Source organism: Rhinichthys klamathensis, unplaced genomic scaffold (genome assembly GCF_029890125.1).
Source record: "Rhinichthys klamathensis goyatoka isolate OS25496 unplaced genomic scaffold, OSU_Roscu_1.1 h1tg000088l_1, whole genome shotgun sequence".
In the NCBI taxonomy this organism is placed as follows: Eukaryota; Metazoa; Chordata; class Actinopteri; order Cypriniformes; family Leuciscidae; genus Rhinichthys; species Rhinichthys klamathensis.
Window position 1 is genome coordinate 750088 of NW_026606628.1, and position 19980 is coordinate 770067.

Sequence of the window (19980 nt, forward strand, 5' to 3'; positions counted from 1 at the left end):
AAGAGACTTCTTTCAAAAAGATTTGTAAAAAATCTTAGCGAACCCAAACTTTTGATTGGTGGTGTACAGTACACAAGCTATTATTTGGCAAAAATACTGAGAGACCATCAGCTTATGATGGGGGGAGGGGGCACTGCTAAAAACATGATCTATGAGAGCAAAACAGAGGCAAAAAAAAAAAAAAAAAAGGTGTTCCTGTTGGTAACTATCAACACACCACCCCAGGTAACCTTCTCCACCAGGTCTTCTGGGTTCAGAGCAGGTGAGAAATAGCTCACCTGTGATTGGATGAAAGCAGCATGGTTGCCATTGAAGGGAGATTTGCGGTCCTTGTCGCGATGGTGACGGCTGCTGTGTTTACTGCGCTGGAGCTGCTGTCTCAGCTTCACAATCTGAAACACGCAGAGAGAGAGAGAGAGAGAGAGAGAGAGAGAGAGAGAGAGAGAGAGAGAGAGAGAGATAGTCAGGACAGACATTATTTCTCACTTCAAGTGAACTTTCAGAGCACTGTTGCTTATATAAAAGACACCATAAAAGACCATAGAATAAAAAAAAAACACCCTACATGACAGTTGGTCATTATTGCAAAATAAACCCCTTCAGGGGTCAGCATGCTTGGTCCTGAGTTTATTGTGCTATAATGACGGTCTTATTAAACTCTAGTAATGGGCGAGTCAAAGCCCAGGGTCAGATGGCTTTGTTGATTGTCTCATTGCACTGCATTCCTCCAAGTATGTTTATAGTTTACACAAATAAACACCCCAACTCAAAAACACTTTACATTACGATTACATTAGTACTCTTTCCTTTATAAACATCCGTCTGTTAGACAGAAAACCAATACACCCTCCCGCTCCGGCGCTCCCTCTTTCTTTACCCCAGCCTAGGGAAGAGACGGGGAATACATGTACAGATGGGATCAGATGTTGAGTTTAAGTCCAGCCTCAAGTCAGTAAATACAGGCTATGAGCGACACCCTTAATGAGATGTTAGTAATCTCACCTAAAGCCTGGAGCAGCCAGGATGTGACAACACTAATTCCCAGAGAAGCATTTCTGACCAGGTCTTAATGTATATGTGTGGGCTTTATCTGTATGTGACTGTGGTGCAGAGGGGTTGGTGTTGTTGTTTGATGCTTGTTTGTGAAGTTACATGGTGTGATGCTTGTAACAGAGAAAACAGCTCTGTTCAAAAACTAAGAGAGAGGTCCCACAATGCCTACTGAGGCAGATCATTTCTAGGGGAGCATCCGAACTGAAACTCACATTTGACTGATTTGAAATGGTCTGCATAGGCAGCAAACAGCAGTACTCATGCAAACCACAATAATACTGCATTCAAATCATTTATCTAGGTAGGCAGCTCAGTAGGTTTCCATCAGATTTGCCTACAGTGTCAGTGTGTGAGTGCACATGTGACCTGCTGACTGTGTAGGAAATGATTAACTATGAAGTAGTACACACACTAGAGTTTAGAGTCGATTGAGTAGCGAGAGATGGCAGTTGAGATAAAGAGTGACAGGAAGATAATGTACGTACAGACACCTGTCTGTGCACAGCAGACATATACAAAGGGAGGAGACTCTTGAAGTGGTGGAGGAGAGGAAGAAGATAGCCTGAATAGAGAGAACAGTGTATGAAGCCACTGGAGGATGTGACAGGGGAAGGAAGGGTGCACACACAAACAGGAGGAAGGGAGGGTGTAATGCGAGGTGACACCAGGCTGCTTCTGGTTCACTAGAGACTGCCAATAATATGATAATGACATAGCCTCAATCTTCCCCTCCCCAACACCCTGTTGCTGCCCCGTCTCCTCATCCACAATCTCACACTGGGGGAGAGAAAGACAACGAGGGGGTCCAGCCCCGGCCCTGCTGAATGAAACAAAGCACGGGGGAGGAGAGGAGATCAGGCCCTAAACGCTATGTCCTGACCTCTTTTAGCTGGTCAGTGCTGCCGCAGGAGGCTGAGCGCTTGTGACAGCTCCTCTTCTTCTCTCCGCATTCATCGGCCCAGGCACTGGGGGTCTGTGAGAGACACACACATGAGACCATCAGACATGATCATCACAGCATCGTATTGTTTCTTGACTCGTGAGTATGCTGAGGCGGTCGTTTGACTCGTTTCCAAAATAAACACTCGCCAAGATCCAAAACTGGGGTTACCCACCTTTGAGCTAGTAGCTTTATTAGGAACTGCAACATTACCTGGTTTAAATGGAATTGTGTGAGGGATTCAAATCAACCTGATTGGCAAATTTATCATCAAAAGTTTCATTAGAAGGAGTTGTTGTTTTCACTTTTTTTTTTTTGTCTCATTAAACCAACAAAACCAAAATAAGAATGAATCATGATGTTTCAACAACAGGCTCATCTTGACAAGAAATATTTATGGCTGTTTATTTCTCTGCCCATTAGCAGGTGTGGCATGAAGTTAATTTTGTCCCTGACAGGACAGATCACTCCCACCCACGCACACATACATGAAAACACACACAAGTGAAGGCAAGAAGCCGAGGGATGGTGAATTTGAATTAGAACTTAAGATCCTGCAAACAAACCGCTTAATGCTCATCTTTACAGAATACTTGGTTGGTGTAACTTATCTGCAAACTTCCTTCCTAAATGTAAAAATGCAGCTGCTGTTGCCAAAGAGAGCATGGAGAGGCACACAGGGCATACGGTTTCTGGCTCTGAGCTTCCTTTGTGAAGTGTCTGTGTCGCTCAACAGTGGGAAAGCTCTCTACAAAGATAACCGCAAACACTTCAGCCAGAGCAGAGACACACACACAAATATAAACTTAATTTGCTGAAACTAAGAATACAGATATACCAATAATTATTTTTTATGTAATTAGCTGATATCTAATCTGAAGTTCAATATAATAAATCTATATTGCTTAGTCTATATTTTTAAACAGCATGCTTCAAGTGAAAAGAGGTAATGAGCCATTTTATTCTCTGATATATCATCCTTACAATCTTTTAAAGATAAAAAGCTAATATTGATTAATACTGATGTGGTCATTGACGCATCACTTGCAGGAACTATGTACACTATATACACTTAAAAAAAATATATAGCATTTGAAACTGGACACATTACGCAACTATACATGTTTCAAACAGTATGCTAGATTGTTGTCTACATTAATTTATCAAGTTGGAAATAAAACAAATACATTATTTTGAGTCCAATTTTAACTTAATCCAATTTGGCAATCTGATCAAATAATGAGTCAAGAAAGCAAAATTAACAATCATAATTGGAAGGTTAAGTTGTTCAAATTGCACTGTGGAAAGGGTAACTATATTCTTTGCAGTGTGCCTGGTTTTATTCAGCTCATTTTGGCAATTGTAGTAAATCATTTGGGTATTCCATGGGTAAAGAAAATGTGTACTGTATACTATGAACTTCCATACCACATACTAAAATAGTTAGTATGCAAGTAAAAAGTGCTCCGTTCACTCACTTAAAAAAAATTGAGTAAACTTAAAATTAAGTAAATAAACTTCAAGCTTACTCAAAATAATTATGTATTCCAAAGTAATGTGGAATAGGCTTTATGCACAGCTTCACTACTTCCTGAACTTCAGCCGGCCCTTTGTTTCCTGTCTGTCATTATTGGACAAACTGATTAATCCAGGTGTGCCTGATTATTGTTACTGAGGCCAGGCACACCTGGATTAATCAGTTTGTCCAATAATGACAGACAGGAAACAAAGGGCTGGCTGAAGTTCAGGAAGTAGTGAAGCTGTGGCATAAAGCCAATTGTCAAGTTCACATAACTTATTTTTTTATTAAGCATTAAGTTTATTTACTTAATAATTTTAAGGCAACGGGTTTCCTAAATTTTTTAAGTCAACTGATCTCTTTTTACAGTGTAGTACGCATTAATGCCAATCTTGTCAAAAAAGGACCCCAAACAAGAGAACATCAGCTCTGACAAACCTGCCTCAGATACCCGAATAAGAGCAGTAAACATGAACAACATTTCTCAAACGCGTTACAATACCCTTTGCCAAAACACAGCATTCTGTGAGAGTAGTTTAAAGTCGCTAACACACAACTGGGAAAGAATTTAGTCACCTACAGCTGAGCTCTTATAATCAGTACACCACGTCAGCCTAGTTATGAGAATCGCTCAGCTGTGAGTATGTACACATCATGGCCTTACTTACGCCTTCAAATCACTTATTGGCTCACAATCACACACATTACCTCTTTTCACCCTGCGCTCGTCCCCAGGTTATTGTCGTTCTAAACCCCCCTTTTAACTTTTCACTTATTACCGACTATTGCAACAAATTACCTCATAAAAAAACACATACACATTGAGTGAGCAAACATTTTGATGAGATAATTATAATTTATTTTTAAAAATATGTATAACACCCCCACCCCATCAAATTACCTCACCCCCCATTAAAGTTAATGTTTAAGTATTATTGTTTTTTTTAAGCATGGCATCAACTTTGGTATCAAGTATCGAGTACTTTTTGGTGGTATCGGTACAGACTACTAGATTTTTGGTATTGTGACATCCCTAATCATAACACACACTCACACAAAGATTTGTTTGTGAAGCTCTTGATCAGGGCTCGTCTTTGTATCTGGGTAAGCACAGCCTCCCACTGCTGTTAAACGGCACAACACCAGAGATTCAGCCTGTGGGTTTTCACCATAAACAACTCTAGATCATTCTACCCCCAACATACTCAACATGCCTGTACTAGCAAGTTCACAAACTTTCACTCACAACGTTGTAGGAGATTTATTACAGGACAGCTAGCCTATGGCCTTATTTAGATATCTGCCACAGATGAAGAGTGATCTTATGTTGAGGAGGTATGGAAAAGTAATTGCTTTGCCTCAGCCTCTCAGTCACTCAAAGGTGTAAGCCAAAACTGTACAACGCAGTACAGAAATAATAAAACCTGTGGCATTGGAAACAGCCTGGGACATTAGCTGTCAAAAGACAACCAATCAAAAACACAACACGGGAACATGCTCTTTTTCTGTGATGTGCATCATGATATTATGATAAATAAACTTCGCTTTTCTCGAAACCATTGTCCCGTTTTTTATATAGGTGTCAACACTCACCCATGATTAACAGATATGTTTTCACGCAAACATCCACATACACCATTAATTAGCAGGCCCATTCATCAGGGACGCACAAACATTGACTCACTTTCCTATGGAACACAAATGGTGACAAACGTGTGGGGAAACTAGTCGACTCCTCTCCTCTCTGTCTCTGTACAGCCTAAGGCTCTATCTCTAGACACATCTCTAGATGTGTGTCCCAATTCACACTCCCTTCAAACAAATGCTTAACATTAGCTGACATCACACACAAGTGAACATGCATTCAAGACTGTGAAATTAACTAAATTAATTTCTCTCGATCATTCTACCCCCTGTTGAATGCTTGAATCTGATTGGTTTACGAAAGTTCCAAGGTGTGCAATTATTTTCAGGGAAATGCACGCCTAAAGTAGTTCCAGGTCTTGACCGCATTACAGTTCCATTTCACTTGACCAAATGATTTCAGTTTTTTCAAAAGGTCCTTATACAGACCACAACAACAAAAGAACCAAAACCCACAATGACACTGTCCAAACAAATAAATATAGTAAACAATAGAGTGGTGCAGGTGTGACATCACTTTGTAGGCCAAAACGAGGAAGCGAGTTAGCATTTTAGCACTTTTGGTTCCATCGTCCCGAAGTCAATGTTTTTTTTTTTAATGGGATTTTGGTTAAATGGCTGAAATAAGGTGGTGAACACAAGGTCAAGAAACTTTCATGTTTTATTCTACGACATACAATATGTCAGTATTACCCTAATCGTGATTTTTTTTAAAGGGTTACAATGTCTTGAAAAAGGCTGTTGCTAACAAGTGGCTAAATCGGACTACAGAGGTTGTCGGGGACAATACATGTCAGCACGCCGAACAGGTAAACTCAGTCCACTTTTACAGCCTCGTTATGCTTATAATTGTGCTCTTATAAACTCAAGCGGTCTGGGAAATGTTTTTAGATAAAAACTGAAAGAGTTGTCGGAAGCTTAGACATGGTGACGTTGAACTCATGGGACCGTGGTGAGAGAGCTTGTTTTTAGAGACAATCCAAAAGCCAAAAATCCGATTGGGTTTTTGTCGAGACACACACTCACAAAGAAACGTGTTGTCAGCGCTGCTCTGATTAGTTTATCAGTAATATAGTTTAGCAACTTAAAAGCTACATGAATTTCTCACAAGCAAGGTAATAACGACACTGTTCTGCTGCTGCCGAACACTGTTGAGACGAGAGGCTTGGGATTAGATGGGTAAGAAATTAGTTCTACACACAAGAACGTTTTAAGGACAAAAACCTGACAAATGCCTTGAAATACATCATCTGAACAGTGTTTTTGAGGTGTGGTAACCGTAGTATAAGTGGAATAATTGACTCCGGGCTGTTGAATTATTACAAAAATAATGCACACCCAAGGCGTAACGGCCACTCCACTTCGGGTGTGCTTTATTTTTCTAATAATTCAATGGTCCGAAGTAAATTATTCCTTACATAAATATTCCTGGTCTTTCTGCATGATTCACAAATGCAAGAGCTAAATGTTTGCTTTAACCAAAATAACTTTTTTTTTGCCTCTGAACCAACAAGATTACATTGCAATTTTCCCAATCCAATCAAATTCCGACATAAAATCAAGTCCTGTCTTACATTACATATAGTTATTCAGTTTCACTCAGAAGTGCATCAGAATGAGAAACGGTAAAACAGTTTTTACAGTAAAACAACATTGACAACCCTTTTAATGTAATGTTTTTCAAAGTGAAACTGGATATTCAATGAGGAAAAAGAGTAGAGCGCGGGATGTAATTTTATTCACATGGATCATGAAAATTGGACATTACATACCAGGGTTTGGAGTCGATTAGGGAGGGCAACTTCCCTCCTGAAACACTCCTGGCACCTGTTGATTAAAATATTTGCTGTCTTGATGACGTCAATCGAAAATGAAAGGCGTTTCAGAGATGGAGAAAGTTAATATAGCACAATAAAACCAGGAATGTGTAGCAAGAAAGAAAACCGGTCAATTTTATTTCATTCTGACTTTAAATATAAATTGTGACCATTCATGGAAATGTGTCAGACAAGTTAAAATTCTGACCAGTTAAAATAATTATTTAAATCCATAGAAAGAGAACAGAGCCAAAAACGAGAGAAAGGTGTAACATGGCTGAACAAGCCAGTATAAGATAAAGTTTCTCTTCTTAATTAACTTCATGCCCTGTGAACCTCCACGAGTTGAGCCGCAGGAGTGGCTCCTGTGCCCGGGCGTACCTCTCCTACCCTCACCAATATTTATTCCTCTAAATTCTTTTCTTTCTTTGTTTAATTAATCCATGCATGTGCTTTGTTCCATCGCTCTTTTCTGCTTCTCTAGCTATTGTTCAGCTGGTTTTGTCACACTCATCTAAGTCTGATCCCTCCTTTCTTCATCTTTTCCCCCCTCTTCATCACTGCATACTCCCTTTATACACTTCTGCTTTTTCTACCTCCTTCTCTTTCATTCTCTCTGCAGGCTTCCTCTTATCCTATGAGTGTTCAAGTGAATGGTGACCAAGTCCTCTATAATGATGTGCCGTTCAGTTTACTCTGCATCACATGGGCTCATTTACACTTTGAAAAAAAGTCTAAATAAAAATGACTAATTAAATTAAAATACATGAAAACAAATAAATATATAATAAAATCGTATCTATCTATCTATCTATCCATCCATCCATGTTGTGCGTGCAACATTTACACAAAAAGCAAATATGTACTTGATATTTAACCACAAAAATGTCAGTAGTAATAGGATACACCATCTGTCAAAATGATTGATTGACAGGTGGGTGTGTCTATCCTTTGATCTTCCCCCGCCCCTTCCGGCTCCTCCCCTTCCTGTCCCGCCCCTTCCGGTTCCTCCCCTTCCGGTTACCTTTGACCTAGTTCCGCCCCTTCCTGTTACCTTTGACCTAGTTCCGCCCCTTCCTGTTACAGCTTCTGTCAAAATGATGGATGATGAGCTTTATCTAGTTCCGCCCTTGTGGTTACAGCTTCTGTCAAAAATGATGACAGTTTGTCTAATCGTTTGAAGTTTTGTTTGAGATGTATCGTACTTTGTTGTTACAGTTACAAAGCGATGGATTGTTATTTTTTAGCGCATCCCCTCGCTATGCCTAAGCTTATCATAGCAGGTGTGTGTGAAAGTGATAAGAAAAACTATGAAAGTTTATCTGACACAAACGTAAAAAATAAATGTATTCAGTAAAGCATTTCCGATTAAAAAACGGAGACATTAAAATTGTATTAGAGTTGAATAATATAAAACATACAGTTTATGTAAAACCTCACCCCAAAAAGTTGAAACAGTTGTTGAACAGTTGTAAACATTTATGAATGATCTCCCTCTGCCTCAAAACATAGGGAGCGCGCCTCTATGTGTGTGTGTCTTTCTCAGAGCAGTAAAGGATGCGCCGCGTGCACTTATCTGCCTGTTTAGATAAAATAAAATAATCTTACATGTTTTACAGAGTTGGAAGAAAAATCCCACACGGTAGCGCCGGATCTCTCTGAAAACTATCTCCAATTATACTTTTTTTTGGACCGTAACCAGCTAGGGAGTCGTTTGTGTGTGTGTGTGTGTATGCGTGTGTGTGTGTGTGTGTGTGTGTGTGTATGCGTGTGCACGCGTATGTTGAAGCAGCATGGATCTCCTCCCCTCCCTCCACATTGCTGGGGACCTTGAAAGTTTATCTCACACAGAAGTTGAAAAAGCATGTTGTTCATTTAAAATCTTACTAAATTACTGAAGTTGAAAAGCATTCTGTTCATTTAAAATAAATATTTTACAAATTTACTGTACCAATTATGTTAGATTTAGATAAAAATAAAAAACATCTTACATTTTCACCAGGGTTGAAGTAGCTCATATCACATAGATGTCCATATTGACCATTTAAAGTTTAAAAGAACCACAGAGTATTTTTCTCTTTCTCTCACTCTTACACCAGCGTTTGACAGTCATAGGGGTGTGTTCAGTGATCAGAATGAGACTGTGAATGTTTTGCTAAATTTATTTCATAGTGTATAAGCATTAAAAGTTTGAAATAGACCTTTTTAAAAATATGATTTTAATTAAATTCAATGAATTCATAAAAAACAAATATGCTATATCGATGGTCTCTGGGGAAAACTTGACTATATTTTTTTATTTATCAGGGTGCATGTAAAGAACTTTGAAATTTGCGGCTCTCACAAGTTATCTCACACATTGTGTGAAAATGTTTAATAATTCCTCAAGTAGTATCTGTGAGAAAATCCCCACATAGGCCTATCTGTAGTGAGAGAGCCCCATTGATAGCCTGCTTATAAGCTCCTTCCGATGACCAGCACATCTTCAGAGAAATACGTTACTTTATAATAATGTTAGCTTCAGGATATAGGATGACAGAGAAGATGAGCCTCTGTGCATCATGTAATGTTAGTCTGCTAACGCCTTTCCAGAGCCAAAGTTTTGTTCGTACTAAATTTATTTCAAAGCATAATCGTAAAAGTTTAAATATGATCTTTTAAAAATGAAAAGATTGTTTAAATTAAATCTTTATAGTTTTAATACATTCGTATCTTTTACAAGATTACTGTAATGATTTTGTTTAACGGCGACCTAAAGTATAATTGTTATTAATATAGCCATAATTTTTGAACTGTAACAGTATATTCTACCCCGTACACCTAAACACGACCATCACAGAAAACTGCATTTTTACATTGTTTTTTACATACTGTTTTGCACTAAGTTGGTTCCATAAAATCAAATAAAGTATATAACTCAATGTATAATGACAAATGTATTCAAACAATTTAACCTTAGTTTTAGCTAAATTAATATATATAAAAATTATATATATAAATATAAAATAACTCACACTCACAATAGCTTCACACCCTCACAGAGACGAGAGGAGTGACAGTCCAGATGAGCCTCTGGGGTCACAATGCCCCAGCATATGCAATGCTAGTCTGCTTTTCAGAGGTTTATTCATATTAAACTCGTTTAAAAGCATAATCTTAAAAGTTTAAATTAGATCTTATCAAATTAAAAGACTGTTTAAATCAAATCTTTAAAGTTTTATTAAAACCGTATCTTCTATTTATCTTACAAGATATTCAACTTCTCTACTTCTGTATGATATAAATGATTTGCATAAATTTAACCTAAGGTATTATTTTTACTAAACATCGTTTGTTCAAAAATAAAATCAAAAATGTTATAAATCAAGAACTGTGCTTTGGAGTCTTAGATCTCATTTCAAATAGTTTTGAAATAGTGTAATAATAGTGCCAAGAAGCTACGACATGTCGTCCAATTGCACTTCATCGAGTTTAACTATACACATTCTACCGTTATGTTGCCTATATAATGAATTACACAACCACGGAATGAAAAAGCTTGTAATTTAGACCATAACACTGACTTAACTGTCGACGAGAAAGCAGGACTTCAGTGTCCCTTTCAAAGTCTTTCTCCTTCATTAGCTCTATCCACCTGGGAAAAGCTATCCCGGTATTTACCCTTGTTTTGAATTTGCCGGACACGTTTCACTTTAAATTAATTTTTAAAGTTTTATCATGGCTACGGGGATTGCATTATGAAGTGCCGTGCAATCTTTCAAATTTGCAGGGGCAGTGACAAGCGCCTCTCACTGACCTTCTTGTGTCCGTTTCAGATGGTTTCAGTCAGCCGGCTCTGAATGAAAACGTGTTGTAGAAACGTGTTGAGGTAGCCTAGTGCTTTTTTGTCCCTCTCCGCTATTATAGTTTTTCAAGATGGCGGAACGACATGGAGGCCTCCATGGACTTACCCGTCAGAACATTGGCAGAGCTAATTTTACACCAATGAAGTCATATTTATGAATAAAGCCATTGAGCTATAAAAATACTTTTTAAAATGTATTTAATTCCCCTTAAAACCAAAGATTAAGTTTAATGACACAACGGTCCCCCCCAAAATCAAATACTTTATACGATTTGTATTACACTTTTCAAAGGGTAATCTTACTTTAAAGTTTGAACAAAAATGTAAAAGCACTTCTTCATGTTTGCTGTGTTCTGACACAATGTCATTAATTGGTACTTTTTTCCTTTAAACTTCTTTTAAAATATACTTTTCTTATTTATACAAAGGTTTAAATTTAAATTCTTTTCATAGCAAGTATAAAGAAAAAATATGATATATGATATGTCTGATGCAAAGTTTTTTTTGCAAAAGAAATATGTGCTGCAAAACACCAAACAGTTCAACTCAGACGTAGACTAAAAATTCCCTTGGCTAGAAAAAATCTCTACGAAAGATCGTTTCTTCCTATGGCAGTGATTATCTTACATCGTACAGTGTTTTAATTGAAACAATAGAGCGACTGCTAATATTTTTATTTTTTTATTTTTTACAGTGTTTAATTATATTATTTTTTGTATTTGTGTTGTTGATATGTGATGTGTCTTATGGTACAATGTCAAAGAAAAATTTCCACTCTGTGAAAACAGACTGGACAATAAAGTTCAATCAATAAATCAAACGTAAGGTGGTTTTTCAGATTTTCCGCCAAAAATCAAATACTGTATTATCCTTTTCAAAGATTAATCTAGCTTATAAAGTTAGAATAAAATACCAAACATATCTTCATACCTGTTGTGTTCCGACACAAGGCCATTAGCTGATTCTTTTTTCTTTTATAAATTTACTGTCTACAAATATCAGCCTGATAAATATGTACTTAATACACGATTAAACAAGATAATCATGCTACCAAATACGTCTGACACAATGTTTTTAAGAAAAAGCAGTGTTTTAAAATGCAACTAAACCAGGTGATTTTTCTTTTGACAGACCTACAGAAATTCCTGTTGATTACCAAGTTTCAGGCATAGCTCAACCATGCAATGTTTGAGAAAGCTAATATTGGTGTAATCTTTGGTCGATCTCACCCTCACGCTGATCCAGGCATAGCTTTTTACTAAAAGAAAATATTATGGAAGTCATTATCAAACTATTTTATTTATTAATATTAGGGTTTCCTGCTGATTTAAAGTTTTTGTTTGTTATTAACTAATACCTTTATTTTTTTACATCCAGCACAAATTTTTTCAAAAATTGTTCTCTGACCCCAAATAAACAGATAATGGAATGTTCACAAGCTACAGTTAGATATTCTCCTGCTTAGTATGTGTGTAAATAGTAGTGCTTAAATGTTTGGCTGTATTTTGTCACACCGTAGTGATGCAAAGTTTCACACTCTTGTAAACACTATGGTCTAACTGTAAAACATAATCTTTATACATGAATTCAAAAGACCAAATCACAAAGAAAAGCACCGTTTATAATAATACATACACAAAAGTTCACAAATGATGGTTTTATTACTATTACTATTCAGATACCAGACGACACTGGTTCACATTTTGAATGTGTGTCTGTTTTAGGTGTGACTTTTCTTTGAGAGCCGTCAACATTCATTGTTTATAGGAATAAATGACCATTAATTCCCCAGATTAATTAGTGTTTGTACTCTGATGTATTTCTGTTTGACTAAATTGCAACTTTCCCTCTATCTACGATGTGGCATCACACAAAGTATTAACATGCTGTTAATATAAGCAAGTATTACTTGAGTTACTTATAAGTAACTATTAACAGGAAAAGCAAGTACATGCTGTTTTACACGTAAACTATTACAACAGAATCACATATGACTATTGCACTGAGAGAGGCGTATTCATTAAGACTGTTAAACAAAGTTCGGTGTTTAAAATTAAAATTGCACAAAAGTAAATGCTAGTGATCAACTTGCTAAACGTAAATACAACATGAGCCATACAGAAAAGCGATTCGTGAGCAGTTTTGAAAGTTTGTAATTGACATCATGTTTCTTTTTGTACAGTTTCAAAAACTATAGTCTACGAACGTGGTCAAACATAGGAATTTATGAAAAAAATGAACAGATATTTCTACATGAGATATTTATTTTAGAACATCTTTCAGCTATGTCTATGAAACATCGACATGAAAGATGAGTATTCTGTTTTTCTGTTACCTATAAAACTATTATACTTCAAACTCGTCTAGCTATTTCCCATTTCACAGCACAGTCATAGATACATCGTTATGTTGTGTATGTCGCTAAACAACGGTTAAGCTAATGAATTACCGTTGAAAGGCGGGATGATTCTTTTTTTTTTAATCCATCTACACCGATACTTTGACACAAGAGTTTTAGGCAGGGGTCTTTTAGGAAAACAGACGTTGTGTTTTATGTCTTAATAATCGTTCTTCTTTTTATGAAAAGTAAGCAGTTTTGTGGCCTCATCATCAAAAATGTTTTAACATTGTAAATATCAATTGTTATATAAATTATATGTGAAACACGCTCAGTCGCATTAGAGTCGGATTCTTGTTTATATTGAACATTGTTATTGAACCGCTAGTGTTCTTAAATTGTTTACCACGGTTTAATTTTTAACAACACTATCGTAACACTTTTCGTATTTTGTACGATGTTTTCTTTACACCCATGGATATCCGTTTCCTACGGTTAGCTGTAATGTTAGTGAACTCTAGGCCTTCGCTTTTTTCATATATGACAGTATTTGCATGAATTGGCTTGATTTAATAAAATTATGGTTTAAACCACAGTGTAATTTTATACCATCCTAGTTTTTAAATATCTCTTAAATTTTATATTTTAACCCTTTATGCGAATGCGAATATAGAATACTGCACAAGGATCTCTGAAATATTTTTTTCGTGTAAAACATCTTTGTAGGTCATAGATCTATCTATGTTTTTAAAAATACAAATACATCTTTCTCTAAGTGACCCTCAAAATCTGGGGATAGCTTCCGTGTAGCTATGATGATTGATCAGAAAATTACTTTTGTCGCTTTGTTTGAAGAAACACTTTAATCAGCTGGTGCTTGATAATTATTAAACAACCCTCAATTCGGTAATGACGTGTTTTACACGATATTGATATCGCGTTTTAATTTAAACTCAATGCGTTAAAGTTCTATAACTGAACTTAATATTTGGTAAAGCCTTGCTTTCTAAATGCTTTTTACAGAACTTGTTGCAAACAATTCATACCCGTCTTTAACCTCTTAATCTTTAATGAAAATATCATTACTGGATTAAGAGAAAATATTTGTCTCTGTCAGGAAAACAATGTTTCCTACATTTAGCCGTGATGCTAGCAAACTCTTGGTTTTCTCGGCATCTCTTTGCTTGTATACAACACTTGATATGCATTCATTTAAAAAGTATATTATCCTAGTTTATTACTATAATTATATTTTGAGGCGGTAAGTGGACATCTCTCTGGCGGCATATGCATAACTTCTCCATGACTTTACTTATGATTCAATGAGGCTTTAATCCTACGTAGCGGTTTACGACGTCATGACGATGACACCCCTATACAACTCCTCCTACGGGGGTGGGCTGAGCACTATCAGTTGTCCTGATAAACTCTACATAGAGCCCAGCCTGAGTTATCGCACACAACCCCTGGCTCTAGCTCTAATAGTCGCGGACTGCTGTGCTACTGCAACATTGATCAAAAGTCGAAGGAACATTGTCTGGTTGTTACATGGACTGTCAAAACCCCGCTTCAACCTTCTTGTTTGTCAGACGCAAACTACACTTTTTTCGACTCACACTTCTAAACCAAAAACTTTGTTAACGCACAAGGCCTGTACGATTGTGCTGTAAGGACTTCCACGAGATTCCAGGAACTAACAGAATCTTTCACCATCGAATAGGGGACCGAAAAATCTGAAAACTTCAGAAATGGCGACGCAAAAGCTGATGGAGAGCGACTCCCCGTTGAGTTCTGGCCTAGCGGGGACACTGCGTCATCCGGCGTGTGAGTGCGACACGGGGAAAGAGTGTTGTTTAAGAGCTACGCTAGACTCTATGTTTAAAGATCATTTTAGAGGCCCGATGGTTAGCTTGATGCACAGGATCATCGAGGCTGCGTTTGATGAGAATAACGATTGTGCTAGGGATACCAAACGTGTGAAAAATCTCAAAAAAGAAATGGATGTCATAAGAGGCTTGGTTGGATCCTGGACAGATGTTACGCCCATGTTTTTAAACGGCAAAGAACCGATCGGCGTAATCCTCAGAAAAGTTCTGGATGTGATGCTTGAATCTCGTGAGGAATTCGAAGTCGACGACCTACTCTGTATGTGTACGTTTGTAACAGATCTCTGTGTGTCACTGTTGTCAAAAAATGTTAAAACAGATATTGATGAAATAGTTGAATATATGGTCAGCTATGCCCTGGAGCAAAACATGATTGCGTGCCGCGACTTTATATTGTGGCTGGATCACCTGTAAATGTCGTTATTGTTTACATTATGCACAGGATGTAATGCCGGTCTGTCATTTTCTTCACTACTTCAATATATATGATTGTATACTCAAAAGTATAACGTTGAAATAAAAAAATTACTTATGAATAAATGACTTAAATTATTTATTTTATAGTCATGTCCGATCTCATTAAAACCTTACATCTAAATTGCATTTAAAATATTTCAAAGACCCTCGCGCCACATTCGATGTCCACTTACCGCCCCAAAATATAATTATAGTAATAAACTAGGATAATATACTATTTAAATGAATGCATATCAAGTGTTGTATACAAGCAAAGAGATGCCGAGAAAACCAAGAGCTTGCTAGCATCACGACTAAATGTAGGAAACATTGTTTTCCTGACAGAGAATAAATATATTTTCTCTTAATCCAGTAATGATATTTTCATTAAAGATTAAGAGGTTAAAGACAGGTATGAATTGTTTGCAACAAGTTCTGTAAAAAGCATTTAGAAAGCAAGGCTTTACCAAATATTAAGTTCAGTTATAGAACTTTAACGCATTGAGTTTAAATTAAAACGCGATATCAATATCGCGTAAAACACGTCATTACCGAATTGAGGGTTGTTTAATAATTATCAAGCACCAGCTGATTAAAGTGTTTCTTCAAACAAAGCGACAAAAGTAATTTTCTGATCAATCATCATAGCTACACGGAAGCTATCCCCAGATTTTGAGGGTCACTTAGAGAAAGATGTATTTGTATTTTTAAAAACATAGATAGATCTATGACCTACATAGATGTTTTACACGAAAAAAATATTTCAGAGATCCTTGTGCAGTATTCTATATTCGCATTCGCATAAAGGGTTAAAATATAAAATTTAAGAGATATTTAAAAACTAGGATGGTATAAAATTACACTGTGGTTTAAACCATAATTTTATTAAATCAAGCCAATTCATGCAAATACTGTCGTATATGAAAAAAGAGAAGGCCTAGAGTTCACTAACATTACAGCTAACCGTAGGAAACGGATATCCATGGGTGTAAAGAAAACATCGTACAAAATACGAAAAGTGTTACGATAGTGTTGTTAAAAATTAAACCGTGGTAAACAATTTAAGAACACTAGCAGTTCAATAACAATGTTCAATATAAACAAGAATCCGACTCTAATGCGACTGAGCGTGTTTCACATATAATTTATATAACAATTGATATTTACAATATGTTAAAACATTTTTGATGATGAGGCCACAAAACTGCTTACTTTTCATAAAAAGAAGAACGATTATTAAGACATAAAACACAACGTCTGTTTTCCTAAAAGACCCCTGCCTAAAACTCTTGTGTCAAAGTATCGGTGTAGATGGATTAAAAAAAAATGAATCATCCCGCCTTTCAACGGTAATTCATTAGCTTAACCGTTGTTTAGCGACATACACAACATAACGATGTATCTATGACTGTGCTGTGAAATGGGAAATAGCTAGACGAGTTTGAAGTATAATAGTTTTATAGGTAACAGAAAAACAGAATACTCATCTTTCATGTCGATGTTTCATAGACATAGCTGAAAGATGTTCTAAAATAAATATCTCATGTAGAAATATCTGTTCATGTTTTTCATAAATTCCTATGTTTGACCATGTTCGTAGACTATAGTTTTTGAAACTGTACAAAAAGATGATGTCAATTACAAACTTTCAAAACTGCTCACGAATCGCTTTTCTGTATGGCTCATGTTGTATTTACGTTTAGCAAGTTGATCACTAGCATTTACTTTTGTGCAATTTTAATTTTAAACACCGAACTTTGTTTAACAGTCTTAATGAATACGCCTCTCTCAGTGCAATAGTCATATGTGATTCTGTTGTAATAGTTTACGTGTAAAACAGCATGTTCTTGCTTTTCGTGTTAATAGTTACTTATAAGTAAGTAACTCAAGTAATACTTGCTTACATTAACAGCATGTTAATACTTTGTGTGATGCCACATCGTAGATAGAGGGAAAGTTGCAATTTAGTCAAACAGAAATACATCAGAGTACAAACACTAATTAATCTGGGGAATTAATGGTCATTTATTCCTATAAACAATGAATGTTGACGGCTCTTAAAGAAAAGTCACACCTAAAACAGACACACATTCAAAATGTGAACCAGTGTCGTCTGGTATCTGAATAGTAATAGTAATAAAACCATCATTTGTGAACTTTTGTGTATGTATTATTATAAACGGTGCTTTTCTTAGTGATTTGGTCTTTTGAATTCATGTATAAAGATTATGTTTTACAGTTAGACCATAGTCTTTACAAGAGTGTGAAACTTTGCATCACTACGGTGTGACAAAATACAGCCAAACATTTAAGCACTACTATTTACACACACACTAAGCAGGAGAATATCTAACTGTAGCTTGTGAACATTCCATTATCTGTTTATTTGGGGTCAGAGAACAATTTTTGAAAAAATTTGTGCTGGATGTAAAAAAATAAAGGTATTAGTTAATAACAAACAAAAACTTTAAATCAGCAGGAAACCCTAATATTAATAAATAAAATATTTTGATAATGACTTCCATTATATTTTCTTTTAGTAAAAAGCTATGCCTGGATCAGCGTGAGGGTGAGATCGACCAAAGATTACACCAATATTAGCTTTCTCAAACATTGCATGGTTGAGCTATGCCTGAAACTTAGTAATCAACAGGCATTTCTGTAGGTCTGTCAAAAGAAAAATCACCTGGTTTAGTTGCATTTTAAAACACTGCTTTTTTTTTAAAAAAACATTGTGTCAGACGTATTTGGTAGCATGATTATCTTGTTTAATCGTGTATTAAGTACATATTTATCAGGCTGATATTTGTAGACAGTAAATTTATAAAAGAAAAAAGAATCAGCTAATGGCCTTGTGTCGGAACACAACAGGTATGAAGATATGTTTGGTTTTTTATTCTAACTTTATAAGCTAGATTAATCTTTGAAAAGGATAATACAGTATTTGATTTTTGGCGGAAAATCTGAAAAACCACCTTACGTTTGATTTATTGATTGAACTTTATTGTCCAGTCTGTTTTCACAGAGTGGAAATTTTTCTTTGACATTGTACCATAAGACACATCACATATCAACAACACAAATACAAAAAATAATATAGTTAAACACTGTAAAAAATAAAAAAATAAAAATATTAGCAGTCGCTCTATTGTTTCAATTAAAACACTGTACGATGTAAGATAATCACTGCCATAGGAAGAAACGATCTTTTGTAGAGATTTTTTCTAGCCAAGGGAATTTTTAGTCTACGTCTGAGTTGAACTGTTTGGTGTTTTGCAGCACATATTTCTTTTGCAAAAAAACTTTGCATCAGACATATCATATATCATATTTTTTCTTTATACTTGCTATGAAAAGAATTGAAATTAAACCTTTGTATAAATAAGAAAAGTATATTTTAAAAGAAGTTTAAAGGAAAAAAGTACCAATTAATGACATTGTGTCAGAACACAGCAAACATGAAGAAGTGCTTTTACATTTTTGTTCAAACTTTAAAGTAAGATTACCCTTTGAAAAGTGTAATACAAATCGTATAAGTATTTGATTTTGGGGGGGACCGTTGTGTCATTAAACTTAATCTTTGGTTTTAAGGGGAATTAAATACATTTTATAAAGAATTTTTTTTTTTTAGCTCAATGGCTTTATTCATAAATATGACTTCATTGGTGTAAAATTAGCTCTGCCAATGTTCTGACGGGTAAGTCCATGGAGGCCTCCATGTCGTTCCGCCATCTTGAAAAACTATAATAGCGGAGAGGGACAAAAAAGCACTAGGCTACCTCAACGCGTTTCTACAACACGTTTTCATTCAGAGCCGGCTGACTGAAACCATCTGAAACGGACACAAGAAGGTCAGTGAGAGGCGCTTGTCACTGCCCCTGCAAATTTGAAAGATTGCACGGCACTTCATAATGCAATCCCCGTAGCCATGATAAAACTTTAAAAATTAATTTAAAGTGAAACGTGTCCGGCAAATTCAAAACGAGGGTAAATACCGGGATAGCTTTTCCCAGGTGGATAGAGCTAATGAAGGAGAAAGACTTTGAAAGGGACACTGAAGTCCTGCTTTCTCGTCGACAGTTAAGTCAGTGTTATGGTCTAAATTACAAGCTTTTTCATTCCGTGGTTGTGTAATTCATTATATAGGCAACATAACGGTAGAATGTGTATAGTTAAACTCAATGAAGTGCAATTGGACGACATGTCGTAGCTTCTTGGCACGTAGCGGTTACCGTAGCTGCAACATGCATTTGAAAAAGCGAAGCGCTAGAGAGCACTATGCGTTTGAATGCAAAATACAATTTCACCGCTAGATGGGGGAATTCCTACACAGCGTACCTTTTAAGGACTAAGCTATAGGGTATTTAACAAAAAGCCTACAAAAATGGAGGAGGTTAAAGGGGCATGTTTCCTGCTATAGTATCATCAGCTCTCCCCAAAGTCTGTTCATGTGGCCTGTCGCATCAACAAATGCTAACATTTT

The 19980-nt window shown here is 36.2% G+C and overlaps 1 protein-coding gene across 1 annotated transcript in view; it reads right to left on the reverse strand.

Moving 5' to 3' along the window:
- Nucleotides 1-19980, reverse strand: part of fam117bb (family with sequence similarity 117 member Bb) — a 59351-nt gene that overhangs the window by 11068 nt on the left and 28303 nt on the right. The window contains exons 3-4 of the mRNA XM_056251715.1: nucleotides 1934-2026; nucleotides 279-392 (exon numbers count right to left, since the gene is read on the reverse strand). Of these exons, the coding sequence (XP_056107690.1) occupies nucleotides 279-392; nucleotides 1934-2026 (207 nt within the window). The remainder of the gene's footprint in view (nucleotides 1-278; nucleotides 393-1933; nucleotides 2027-19980) is intronic.